This window comes from Octopus sinensis, linkage group LG18, assembly GCF_006345805.1.
Source record: "Octopus sinensis linkage group LG18, ASM634580v1, whole genome shotgun sequence".
In the NCBI taxonomy this organism is placed as follows: Eukaryota; Metazoa; Mollusca; class Cephalopoda; order Octopoda; family Octopodidae; genus Octopus; species Octopus sinensis.
In genome coordinates, this window is record NC_043014.1 from 5,846,267 (window position 1) to 5,859,419 (window position 13,153).

General features: G+C 36.2%; 1 protein-coding gene across 2 annotated transcripts in view; it reads right to left on the reverse strand.

Annotated features, from left to right (window-relative positions):
- Positions 1-648: 648 nt before the first annotated feature.
- The window catches only part of LOC115221579 (short-chain collagen C4-like), a 37,933-nt gene continuing 25,428 nt past the window's right edge, over positions 649-13,153 (reverse strand). For both annotated transcript variants that reach the window (XM_036510674.1, XM_029791780.2), the window contains exons 3-4: positions 2,764-2,838; positions 649-1,464 (exon numbers count right to left, since the gene is read on the reverse strand). In XM_036510674.1, the coding sequence (XP_036366567.1) occupies positions 968-1,464; positions 2,764-2,838 (572 nt within the window). In that variant the 3' untranslated portion in view covers positions 649-967. The remainder of the gene's footprint in view (positions 1,465-2,763; positions 2,839-13,153) is intronic.

Sequence of the window (13,153 nt, forward strand, 5' to 3'; positions counted from 1 at the left end):
GTTCATTGGGTTAAGCACACACACATGTATACCTTTAAAGTTGATTCTTATTATAAATGTCTAAATACATGCATTTTCTTAATGGCAAGCTTATGGCACTCAATTACTTGCATGAAAGACGTTGTGTCTCCCAAATATCCATCTTCTTCTCTTTAATCTAAGGAATATTCTACACTAACACATAGTGATGTTTCTTATTGGATGTGCTGTAACAGTCTCAACATATCACACAGTTTACACAGAGTAACTTTGCTTAGCCTCATTATGTTTCTACGTCCTTTTGCTGTCTTTACTCTGCTTTCTATGTATGTGGTAAGTGTTGTAAAGCAAATCTTTGCTCCAATTTACCATTTTTCTGCTTTTCAGGGAGAGAATTATTGGTATTCGATACTCGCTCGTGATTCCATTCCTGATTGTTGTGCATCAGTGTTTAGGAAATGGTGCAAGGTGTGAGGGTTACGTGTTCCGGTTATGTGGATGTCAACTAATCTTGTGGCGGGGTCACGAGTTTGTATAGGTACAGGTAAAAACAAAATAGGTGGTGAGAGGATTACTACTTACATTCCTCTCAAAAATGATGGAACCATCATATATTTCTATGATATTACTTCAAGTGGGGTTTATTGATATTTAAGACAGAACACAAAATACAGTTAAACGAAATACAATTTTATTTCCACATTTTAGTTTTATGAACTGATCCTTATACAATGTTTATCTAGAATTATTCACTCAGCTTTGCATTGTTCTATAAGCATAATTCTCACATTCTCTGGCGCCGATTTTCTCTCCATTATAATATTTTTCTGTTAACTAGTAGCGCAGAGTATTTTAACGATTTATATAACTTCGATAAAATATTATCAAACAGAATTTAAAATGTCTATATTGTTTTATGATATTATATTATGTCTTGTAATTGGTTAACATAAGTTTTCATAGAGAAGCAAATTCAACTATATTCCCTTCAATATTTACTGCACACAACGCAGGTTAATTGGCGACCATAGACATACGGTGGACATGGTAATGAACCACAAACTCCCTCCACAAAATATAATAAAGCTCCACCTTCGTTTCTGTAACCCGCTGGATCAGCTTCTGGTGCATAATCCACACACACATATTCATGTCTGCCCTTATTCTTATAATGTTCGGTCATCAAATATCCTGAATATTCAGCTCTCCAACCAGCGTAACACTGTGTCCTGGCTGGTAACATCATAACAACAGCAGGTTGTCGTGTCAAACAGACAGCACACGGAACGTTGTGATTATCAATTGATTCAGAGTTAGCAAAAGAAAAGATTTTTTTCTCTTGGGAAAATATTTTATATTCACTGCTATATATGTGAGCTCCACCTGTATATACTTCAGTGTAATTGGCCCAAATGGGGTCGTTAGGTAGACATAAGAGATTACTTCCGCCGCCTGTTTCGTTATAAAATGATCCACCAACCACACCTAGAATTGGTAAGAACATATCAAATAAATAAAATATTAAGTAAAGTGAAATAAGAAAGACGTGGATTAAAAGAAATCCTTGAAAAGGAACTTTCAATTTTAAATTGGCGATTATATATACACACACATACGACTGTGTGTGTCGATGTGTGTGATTGAGTTTATGTGTGTGTGTGTCTTTGTGTCTATGTGTGTGCGCGTGTGCGTGCGTCTATGTGTTTGAACATTCACTATGTTTACGTGTGTAGGTTTTGTGTATACAAACTAGTATCGATGCGAGTGTAAGCTGTGTTGCTCAATGAATGTTTGTGTCTGAGTTAAGAACTCTACGTGTCTATGATTTATATGTATATATGTTGTAGGTGTACGCCAACGGGTTTGTGTAGGTAATATTTATGAATATGTCTAGATACATGGTTGTAGATGGTTGTGTGCAGATGTCAAAAGAGTGCGAAGGGAAGGCCGTTACGTCACGCATTTCCTCTAAAATGGAAAAGACGATTTTGTTCAAATTTTAACGGAGATAAAATAGAAGAACGATACAAGGAATTTTTAACCAATATAAAATAGAAGAACCCGGTGAGGTGCAGAGTATTGTTAGTCGATGGGTAGTTAAAAGTTATTTAACGGAACATCATGCACAGCGTAGCTGAAACTCTTCGCTAGTCGTGGACAGGTCACGTGAAGATACACGTTATGGTCACGTTGGCTTTATTTGCTGCATCACTGGGGTTATTTTACGTCTTAAGGAAAGTGAGTGGAGAAAGGATTGTAAGGTTCAGTTTAGGCTGAATTGGGAAACCATTAAGGAAACCGTTAAGGGTTCGGTTATAGAGAGGTAAAATCTGTTCCATCGTATTTTAAAGCAAAAACAAATCTCGTTTAAAGAAAGAAAAGTTGATGAGGAAGAGGTGGAAAATAGTGTCTTCTGAGTGGAAAGCTCAGAATTGCCTAACCATGAGGCACTAGCGAGATTAAGTGGTGGAATGGTGCGTAGAGAATGCATACAGTCCTTGGGTAACTATATTCTGTGGTTTGGTTCATGGGGGTAATTTCGATGATATCCTGTTCGTGTGATCATTCTTGACGGCATTTATACTTCGGCTATGAGCAAATAAATTCAACGGAGAAAGTAGTTTTGTGTAATCTCAAGAGAATCTATAATCGCCGTTTAAAACGTGATATACTATAATAGGACAAACGTTTGTGTAGATCAGAAAGAAGGAGGGAGAGGGAGAGAGGAAGAGAAAGAGAGAGAAACAAAGAAATAGAGAGAGATTAGAAACAAAATATACTAACCATCGTATACCAGACTGGAATTACGTGGACATTTTGTTCTACCCCACCGGGTATACAGGGATCCAGGACCGGGTCCTGCGAAATTGCGAAGGAAACAATGTAGTTTAAAAGAAAATAATTGGTGAACCATGTGGGAGAGAATTTCTTGGCTGGGAATTAATGAATTGGGGAGACAAGGATTAGAAGATAGGAAGGAAGGAAAGAAGGAAGGAAGGAAGGAAGGAAGGAAGGAAGGACAGATGGAAGGAAGGGTAGATGGGAACTTGATAGAGGATTTAAAGAGTTAAGAAAGAAAGAAAGAAAGAAAGAAAGAGAGGAAGAAAGAAAAAGAAAGATAGAATGAATGAATGAATGAAAAAGAAAGAAAGAAAGAAAGAAAGAATGAAAGAAAGAAATTAAAAAACAAACAAACAAACAAAGGGTTGTAAATTCTTTTTCCTCTGAACGTAAAGCTGATCCCGAGAAATAGTCCCCCACGCCTGGGGGTGAATGTATACTTTTAGTTACTGGTAAAGATTTGCATGATTCATCACTAATTCACTTCTCAGCCGAATTGAATGCGGTTTTTTAGCAATGATGATCGAGTCTTGAGCTAAATTTTTTAAGATAAATTAATTCACGGTTGGAGCATCAAATAAAAGGCAAACCAAAAATTAAATAAAAGGCTAGAAAATCTTAATAACAATTACTTCCCTCTGGAATGGCAGTCAAAGACAGGTGCATGATTTCTCTACAACCACCAGACTCGCAGAGTTACTGAGCAACAACAATATGTGGATGGTTTTATTGATTCTGTTTCTTACTACAACATAGGGTAAACCCTACAATTTCTTATTGCTTACACTAACATTAGATCTGAACTGAAAATATATCTTACATACTTTTTTCCAGATTATAGTCTTAGATGTACACAAAATTGCTTTTATTTATTGACGTGGTCCTGCATATAAACTCATATAAACATAGTTAATATCATAGCATAAGAGGATTACATTTTCAAATTCATTGAGGCATCCAACTTAAAGTTGTGTATTTCGTTGAGCAGATTGTGTAAGAAATGAAAAACAAAAAAATTGGAAGCCAATAGGTGAGGAGACACATTTATATGAATTTAGCTAAGAGAGATTGAAACAGAGATAAATTAATTCAAGGTTGGAGCATCAACTAAAAGGCAAGATCAAAAATCAAATAAAAGGCTAGATCAAAAGTTAAATAAAAGGCTAGATCAGAAATGGAGGGTAAGGCGAAAATTTCAATTTGAATCAACATACATTGGTTAGTTTTAAAGGAATGTATATAATTAGGTTTAAAGAAATGTGTTCATATCGAAGGAACTTTTGGTGAAGATTATTAGTTTGGAAAAAGTTGTAAGTACTTAAGTGACGAAGAAAGTGGTAAGTAACCAGAAAAGTTGATTTTTCATCAGAACATCTCAGCTATTGTTAAAGAAGACCGTACAGTAGCTACGTTCAAATGGAAGTGCTATATGGGATGGAATTTATGGTGAAAACTTGCCAAGAAAATGTGTTACAAAAGTGGTGTGGATTTAAGGAATCAAGAAAAATAAACATTGTTACAAATTAAAATATTTTTGTTATTTTAAGATATTTAGTGTTATGATATGCATAATCTGATTCCATTGATCACTTAGTTTGAATGTAGACAGCGCTTAAATAGATTCTCTGTACGGGCTGGAAGCCGCTTCTTTCCGTATCGTGGTAATAGAGCTCTATGAAACGTATCTTATGATGAAAGCTTTGTCAAAAATATTAGCTTGAAAATCATCTATGTGGCTGTAAGTAACGAAAGGGTACAGGTGATAATTTTAAGAAATTAAATTTTTTTTTTTTTTTTCAGAGAAGGAATATATTATTTGAAGTGGAATGAAATCGTTCAATGAGAAAAATATGTTTAGGAAAAGCCTGTCTAAAATTATTTAATAGTAATGAAATTAATTTTTGCGATTTCATATTTTTATTAATTGCTTTTATGCATTAGAATATATACATATAAAAAGCATATTGAAATACAAATTTAACTCATTACAACTAATTGTTTAATGATTTAAATAGAATATAACATTATTTCAAAATAAAAATTCTGTAGAAATGTATTTATTTGTAACAGATATGCTGCTATTAATTGATTTTTAATTTTAGGTGCAAAGAGAATTTAACATTTGTCTTTAAATATCTGTATTTAAAAGCTATTTAGTATAATATCATTTTTTAAATTAGAAAGGTGAATATCATTAATTATAATGAAAGAAGTGTTGCCTTTAAAACTATTTCTAGAATATTCTTAAGTATAGGACCTGCAAATGTACAGAACACTAAACCAGAGACACTACGGAACACGAAGGTAAAAGACATTAACTATTGGTGTTGAAGTTAAAATTTCGTGACTGAAATACTACGACCGAAATTATGCGAATTGCAAGGGATCTCTTGAGCAACGTTATTCGACTGCGATGGTTAATCAGAGATCAGCAAATGTCTCCAGTTCGAACTTCTGATGCTCTGCATTGAGAGATGACAGCTCCAGTACTACGGACATGCGATTTCAAACCCACAGAAAAGAAACAGAAACGAATTCTTCAAACTGGATCGGCCGGCGAGGGATCTGGGGATAGACCAGAAAAGAGATGGGCAGATAATACCCATCGGCTCAGATTGGTTACGCTTGTGAACCTAACCGGTAATCTTAATAACAATTGCTTCCCTCTGGAATGGCACTCAAAGACAGGTGCCTGGTTTCTCTACAACCACCAGACTCGCAGAATTACTGAGCAACAACAATATGTGGATGGTTTTATTGATTCTGTTTCTTACTACAACATAGGGTAAACCCTACAATTTCTTATTGCTTACACTAACATTAGATCTGAACTGAAAATATTTCTTACATACTTTTTTCCAGATTATAGACCTACATGTACACAAAGTGGCTTTCATTTATTGACGTGGTCCTGCACATAAACTCATATAAACATAGTTAATACCATAGCATAAGAGGGTTACATTTTCAAATTCCATTTAGGCATCCAACTTAAAGTTTTGTATTTCTTTGAGCAGATAGGGTAAGAAATGAAAAATGAATGGAACCCGAAAAAAATTAGAAGCCAGTAGGTGAGGAGACACATTTAAATGAATTTAGCTAAAAGAGATTGAAACAGAATATTTTATAATATTTATTCCGGCCCCGGACATTTCTTTTACGTTTTTACCTTGCACGATATAAAATTAGTTCTTATTGGGCGTGTGAATAGCTTTGTAATCCAGAGATTTCTTGAAAAGGAAACGGTTCTGTAAAAAAAATAGAAATAACAACATAGAAGTATATTTTCTGAAAATTCATCAATGTTTAGAATTTAAAGCTAAGCAATACAATAATGGCACTTTTGGACAGCTTCTTTTGAAGATGTGGGAGACAACTTCATGGTTAATTCCACCAAATTTTCATCGTTGTGTTACATCTTGGTGGCTTACCGCATTCCTACCTCCTCTGTGCATCGGGTAGTCCTTTCTTTCATGCTTTTATATGGCAAAAGCAAACCCATCACAATGAGAGTTAATTAAGCCTAACGAACGAAAACACGCTCGGAGAATGTTGCAAATGCATTTAGAAAAACTAATCTTCCAGTTTGTAAATCTACAAACAGGTGGGTAGATATCCCAGAACCAATTCATTTCGCTTTCTACGTAGTCTACTTTTAAAAATATATTTACCTTTCCCTGTACCTTTCTTCAGTCGAAGACCCGAGACTTCCGAAATAAACAATGGCGAACAAACATAAATTGAAAATTCTTAGAGTATTTGCACCATTCTTCGTGCGTGTTTACATATATTGAGAGATACGTGGTTTTGGAATTTCATTCTTCTTTCAATCAAATAGTTACTTACTGTACCCTGACTTTTCATATATATTTTTTATATTTCGATTATGTTCGTTGGCCATTTTATCAATAGTTTTTTAAGATAATGATAACTTATTTGAATATAGAATTTATACTTGCTCGCTAATGTTCGTTCGGATGTGACGGTGCCTTCAGCTGAACAAACGAGCACGAAAAGTTAAATACATTTTTAAAAATAATTTACGTAGTAAGACTTGCTGATGAGCTTCAGGTGCCAATTCGACACAGAAAGCGAAATCAATTAATACTGGGATATCTACCCTTCTACTTGTAGATTTACAAACTGGAACAACTGTTTTCCCAAATGTATTTGCTACATTCTTCGTGCATGTTGGTGTATAGTGAGAGATACACGGTTTTGGAGACTTTTATTTTTCTTTCAATGGAAAAGATATTTAATTTCACGGAAAAAGATCTGTGCGGAATTCAGCGGTCCAACAATCCGATATATATGCGTTTGTGTGTATCTTTCCGCATGTGAATGCGTGTTTGTCCGTTTATGTAAGTCTGCCTTATAGGGATAGATGCATATATTTATATACGCTAAAATATTTAAACGTGGTTTAGTGCTTCAGGTTTTAAACTCACGAACAAAGGGTTGTACGTTCTTGAGCAAAACTATTTATATTGCACTGCATATATATCGACAACTGATTGTATGGCACATTTCTGGACCTGTTCATTAATTTGACGGAGGGTGCTCTGGAAACAAATCATCCCAGGAATTCTTCGGCAATTAAGCACGAAAACTTCATCCGAAGAAACAGACCATAGTGTATGTATCTATATTTCTGTGCATCTCTGTGTGTGTATGCGTGTGTCATTGTGTCTGTGTGTCTGTATGGGTACATCTATATATGTATGTATGTATGTATATATGTATGTAAGTATGTATGTATGTATATATATTTGTATGTATGTATGTATGGATGGATGGATGGATGTATGTATGTATGTATGTATTATGTATGTATGTAAGTATGTATGTATGTATGTATGTATGGTGCATCATCATGGACGCAGCTCCGAGCTGAATCTAGCGAGGAAAAAATACATCCAGAAATAAATACATACACATATATGTGTGCGTGTGTGTGTGTATATATATAAGCACATTCGAATATACACATGAAGCGATGCATTCATACATGTTCATTTATGTATGCACACGAAAGCGGCAGACGTACATATTTAAGGCCTTTCTATGTAAAATATTTCAGCAAGAAATGTCAATCTCTATCTTACAACATGGAACACAATTCATTATTGACTTGTTAACTAACTTACATTTTTGCAATCCTATGTCTTTGCTACGTATAGTAATTGACAAATTCATTGCTTTCTATTTTGCAACACTATCTATCGCACAACCTTTCTGGGGGCTTTTATAATTGTCATCTACAATACTGAATATTTCAAGATAATGATCAAATTCCGCGTAGTCGCGCCTTGTCTTTATCCTTTCGAGGTCCATGAATTCAGAACCTGTTCATCACTGGCCTGTAAGGAATCGAACTACAACTTCCTGACATTTATGACCACGAGCCAAAATTTCGAAGCAAAATATATAACGTGAATGAAACTATCAAATCAATCAATCTGCCTATGTATGTACGTATGTATGTATGTATGTATGTATGTATGTATGTATGTATGTATGTGTGTATGCATCTATCTATATATCTATCTTTCTATCAAAACCTCAGTCAGTCTGTCTACCTATCTACACATAGTATATATATATATATATATATATATATATATATATATATATATATATATATATAATATATATATATATATATGCTTATATTTATCGATAGTTCTAACTATCTATCTCTCTAAACAGTAAAAAGCATCGATCCATAAACATGTCAGTATATATATATACGAGACATATATTTATGTGTATACATATGTATGTATGTATATGTATATATATATGTATATATTATATATATATATATATATATATATATATTATATATATATATATACATATATATATACATATGTATACATGTATATATACATAAATACATGTATAAATATAAATATATATATTACATATATATATATATACCACACACACACACATATATATATATATATATATATATATATATATATATATATATATATATATATACATATGTAAGTATGTATGTATGTATGTATATATATATACATATGTATACATATGTATAGAAGAAGGTTAAACGAGAACGTCGACTCAGAGATATTGCTTGGGCTGAATTCAAAAATCTGGATTCGACTGCAGCTTTTGAGGTGTACAAAACTCAACGAGACCGAGCCGTGAAAATTGAAAAGAAAGAACGCTTCAGTTATGAATACAAAATCGCGGCAAATGCTAGTAGCAATCCAAAAACCTTCTTTGCCCATGTCCAGCGGAATTCCCGCTTGAACAACCAGATTGCAACGTTGGTAGACTCAACAGGCGTATCGATTGAGGACCCTTATCAACAGAGTCAATTATTTGCCGAGGCTTTTTCAACTATTTTCAAACAAGGTGATGGTCGTGAACCCCCTCCATTTGATAGATCGGTACCTCCAATGCTTCGATTGGTCATCACGCGGGACGAAGTCAAACGTGTTATTCAAGGCCTCGATGTCAACAAGGGTCACGGCCCTGACGGCATACACCCACGGGTTATCAAAGCGTTGGCTCCGGTCATCTGCGAGCCCTTAACACGACTATTCAATATGTCATTGGCGACGGGTGTTATACCTGCAGACTGGAGAACAGCGATAATCTGCCCAATTTTCAAGAAAGGGAGCCGCGAAGACCCGCTTAACTACCGACCGGTTTCCCTTACATCAATAATCAGCAAGATGTTCGAAACCATCCTTAAGAAAAGTATGATGCTCCACCTCCTAAGCACAGCCTCGATCACTGATTCCCAACACGGCTTCGTGCCGAAGAGATCATGCTTGACCAACTTACTAGTAATGGAAGAATTGGTGACGCGCATCCTCGATGATAGTGATGCTGTTGACATCGTTTTATTGGACTTTGCCAAAGCTTTTGACTCGGTAAACCACCGCCTATTACTTGTCAAGCTTCAAGCATATAGTTTCCATCCGGATATTGTACGATGGGTTGGTGCCTTCCTCTCAGATCGCTCCTTCCAAGTCCAAGTTAATGGTTCGCGGTCCGACGTCTCCAGTGCGAGTAGTGGCGTGCCTCAAGGTTCAGTGCTTGGACCCTTGTTGTTCTTAGTCTTCATAAATGACTTGCCCGACGACCTCACGCAACATACCCTTCTATTTGCCGACGATATCAAACTGGTCGCCCCTCGCGGTAATATAGAGGATCTTCGTCGATGCCTCCACCAAATTTGGAAGTGGTCTAACGATTGGGACCTGTGTCTGAACGTGTCAAAGTGCTGTCATCTGCCTGTCGGCTCTACTCCTGCAACTCAACTTGATTTCGAGCCGGGTCGTCTGCTGCTGGAGAGGACCGATCAGGTAAAGGACCTGGGTATCTTGGTGGATTCCTCCTTTTCGCCTTCGGCCCAGTGCGTCCATGCTGCCAACAAAGCACGCGGAATTCTGTTCTTGATTCGACGGTCATTCGGAATGCTCACAGCAGCCATATTCCTACCACTCTATGTCACGCTGGTGAGACCCATATTGGAGTATGGGATTCAAGCCTCTTCTTATCACCTCAAAGACGTACAGTATCTCGAAAGAGTCCAGAAGCTGGCTACCCGCATGGTTCATGGTCTCAAAAATTTGTCCTACGAAGAAAGGCTGAGGACGCTCGACCTTTATTCTCTTGAAAAACGCCGCCGCCGGGGTGATCTCATTCTCGCCCACAACATCATAAGCGGAAAGTGTAAACTCTCGAAAGAGCTGTTCTTCACTCCTGCTCCAGAGCGTCGGCTGCGGGGTCATTCCGAAAAGCTCTACCTGCGACGATTTCATCTCAATCGAAGGAGAGGAGCTTTCTCCGTCCGGGTTGCGGATCTGTGGAACAAGCTGCCAGACGAGATGGTGAAGATGCCGACGACCGCTTTGTTCAAAGCCTCCCTGGACCTCAAGTGGCCTGAACTCTTTACATGAACACCACCCTGTACTTAACTCCATGTCCCCCTACATGGCCTTGCTATTTGCTTTTGAGTCAAATTAACTAACTAACTAACATATATATATATATATATATATATATATATATATGACACGACTACTTTACCTCAACCGGTCCAGCTCTTTTTAATATTATAGCACAACATTTTAAAGCGAAAACAGATCCCATAAAATTCAAAGGTTCTCAGGACAAATTTCTCCCCAAAAATCCTGGAACAACCTCCATCACCCGGATATGTCTCCAACAATAAAAGTCTCTGCTAGAGTGGGCCACGGGGTTTCACATATGACTGAGATGTAAATCAAAATCTAAAAGGCTTCATCAGGTGGTGCTATAAGTTATATATACCCTGGGCCTATACTGGGCGAAACGTTTCAGAATTATGTGTCTACATGTTATATGTACACACATATAATTCCTAGCTCTCGTTCAGTCGGTCAGGGTTCGATTACCGGAATAGGAACAATTTTTTAGGCGCAGGCCTTGCTGCAATGTAAGAATCTTCTGTCCTAAATGGAACCCTTCTACTTTAGCCGCAGACCAACCAATGTAATCTGAGTAGATTTGGTAAACAGAAGCTGAAATAATGCGTTAGTAGATAGATAGATAGATAGATAGATAGATAGATAGATAGATAGATAGATAGATTGATAGATAGATAGATAGATAGATAGATAGATAGATAGATAGATAGATAGATGGATGGATGGATGGATGGATGGATGGATGGATGGATGGATGGATGGATGGATGGATGGATGGATAGATAGATAGATAGATAGATAGATAGATAGATAGATAGATAGATAGATAGATAGATAGATAGATAGATAGATAGATAGATAGATAGAAAGAGAGAGAGAGAGATAAATAGATACATAGCTCGATGGATAAATAGATAGATAGATTACAGAAAACAAAAGACAAGGACAGGTGTAGAAACCACAAGCAAGTGCATTAAGAGTTTTTTGTCTTTCGACTGCACGCTTTTCGACAGAAAGGATAAAAAGGATTAAGAGGATAAAACGGATTAAGAGGATAAAAAGGGAGAGAGAACCGAAAAGAGAGAAGGGAATGTGTAGAGATGATGTATGTTTGTTTGTGTGTGTATGAATATATATATATATATACATAGATACATTTACACATATATAAACATGTATATATACACACATACACACACGCACACACACACACACATATATATTTATATATAAAACCATACATATATATACGTGTGTCTATACATGTATGTATGGATCGATGGATCGATAGATGAATGGATGGATGCATGGATGGATGGATGGATATACGTATACATTTCTTGCAACTAAAATATAGAAACTTCAGGTGTCCTGTACTTACTGCGGTTGATTTCTCTTCTATCTCTCTGGTCCTTGCATCGAAATGAAGAATCGTGATGGTCAACACGAGACACAGTCCAAAAGTTATGAAAGAAGAAACGGAAAACCGCTGCGAAATGATCCGCCACACCTTAGCGATTTCCATTGCGGTTTTCGGTCGTCCGTGAAGCCTGTTATTTCGTTTTGGTTTAATGATAAATCTGAAGTTGATCAGATTGAAGTTGATGTAAGCTGGAGTTTATAAGTGTGAGCTTCTCGCTTCGGGATCGTAACTGAAAATTGTTGACGTGTGATTCTCAATCAATGATATTGTTCACCCTCCACAACCCAACCCCGCCGAAAATCTAATCGTAAATTCAGGAACCAATCAGATTGATATTACAATAATTGTGGGTGTCACCTTTTAAATGACACCTTTTGTGATTGGATGGAGATGATCCACGATTAACACAGAACAGTCAGCAGAATATTTTACTGACTTCAGCACAAATTTGTAAACTGAAAACAAATGCCTATTTGTTGGAGAATTCTTATTTATTTATTTCTTAATGTTTACTTCTTTATTTTTCCGAAACTGCTGTAATATTCATGTAGGGGACTACATTGTCCGTTCAACATCTGTACAGACTGTAACTGCAAAGCTTTATTTAATGCAGTCTAGTGTTTTTATTGGTTACTTCATAACAAACATGATGTTAAAGATTATTCCATTATATTTACACTGAATCTTATTAAAATATTTCTGCTGAGGAAAAATTTATGATTATCAAAATATCTTCTATGACTCTTTGTGTGTATGAGTGTGTGTGTGTGTGTGTGAGTGTGAGTGTGTGTGTGTGTATGTGTGTGTGCTTGCATGTGTGTGTGTGTGCGTGTTGTTTATGTGTGTGTGTGTATGTGTGTGTGTGTGTGTGTGTGAGTGTGAGTGTGTGTGTGTGTATGTGTGTGTGCTTGCATGTGTGTGTGTGCGTGTTGTTTATGTGTGTGTGTGTATGTGT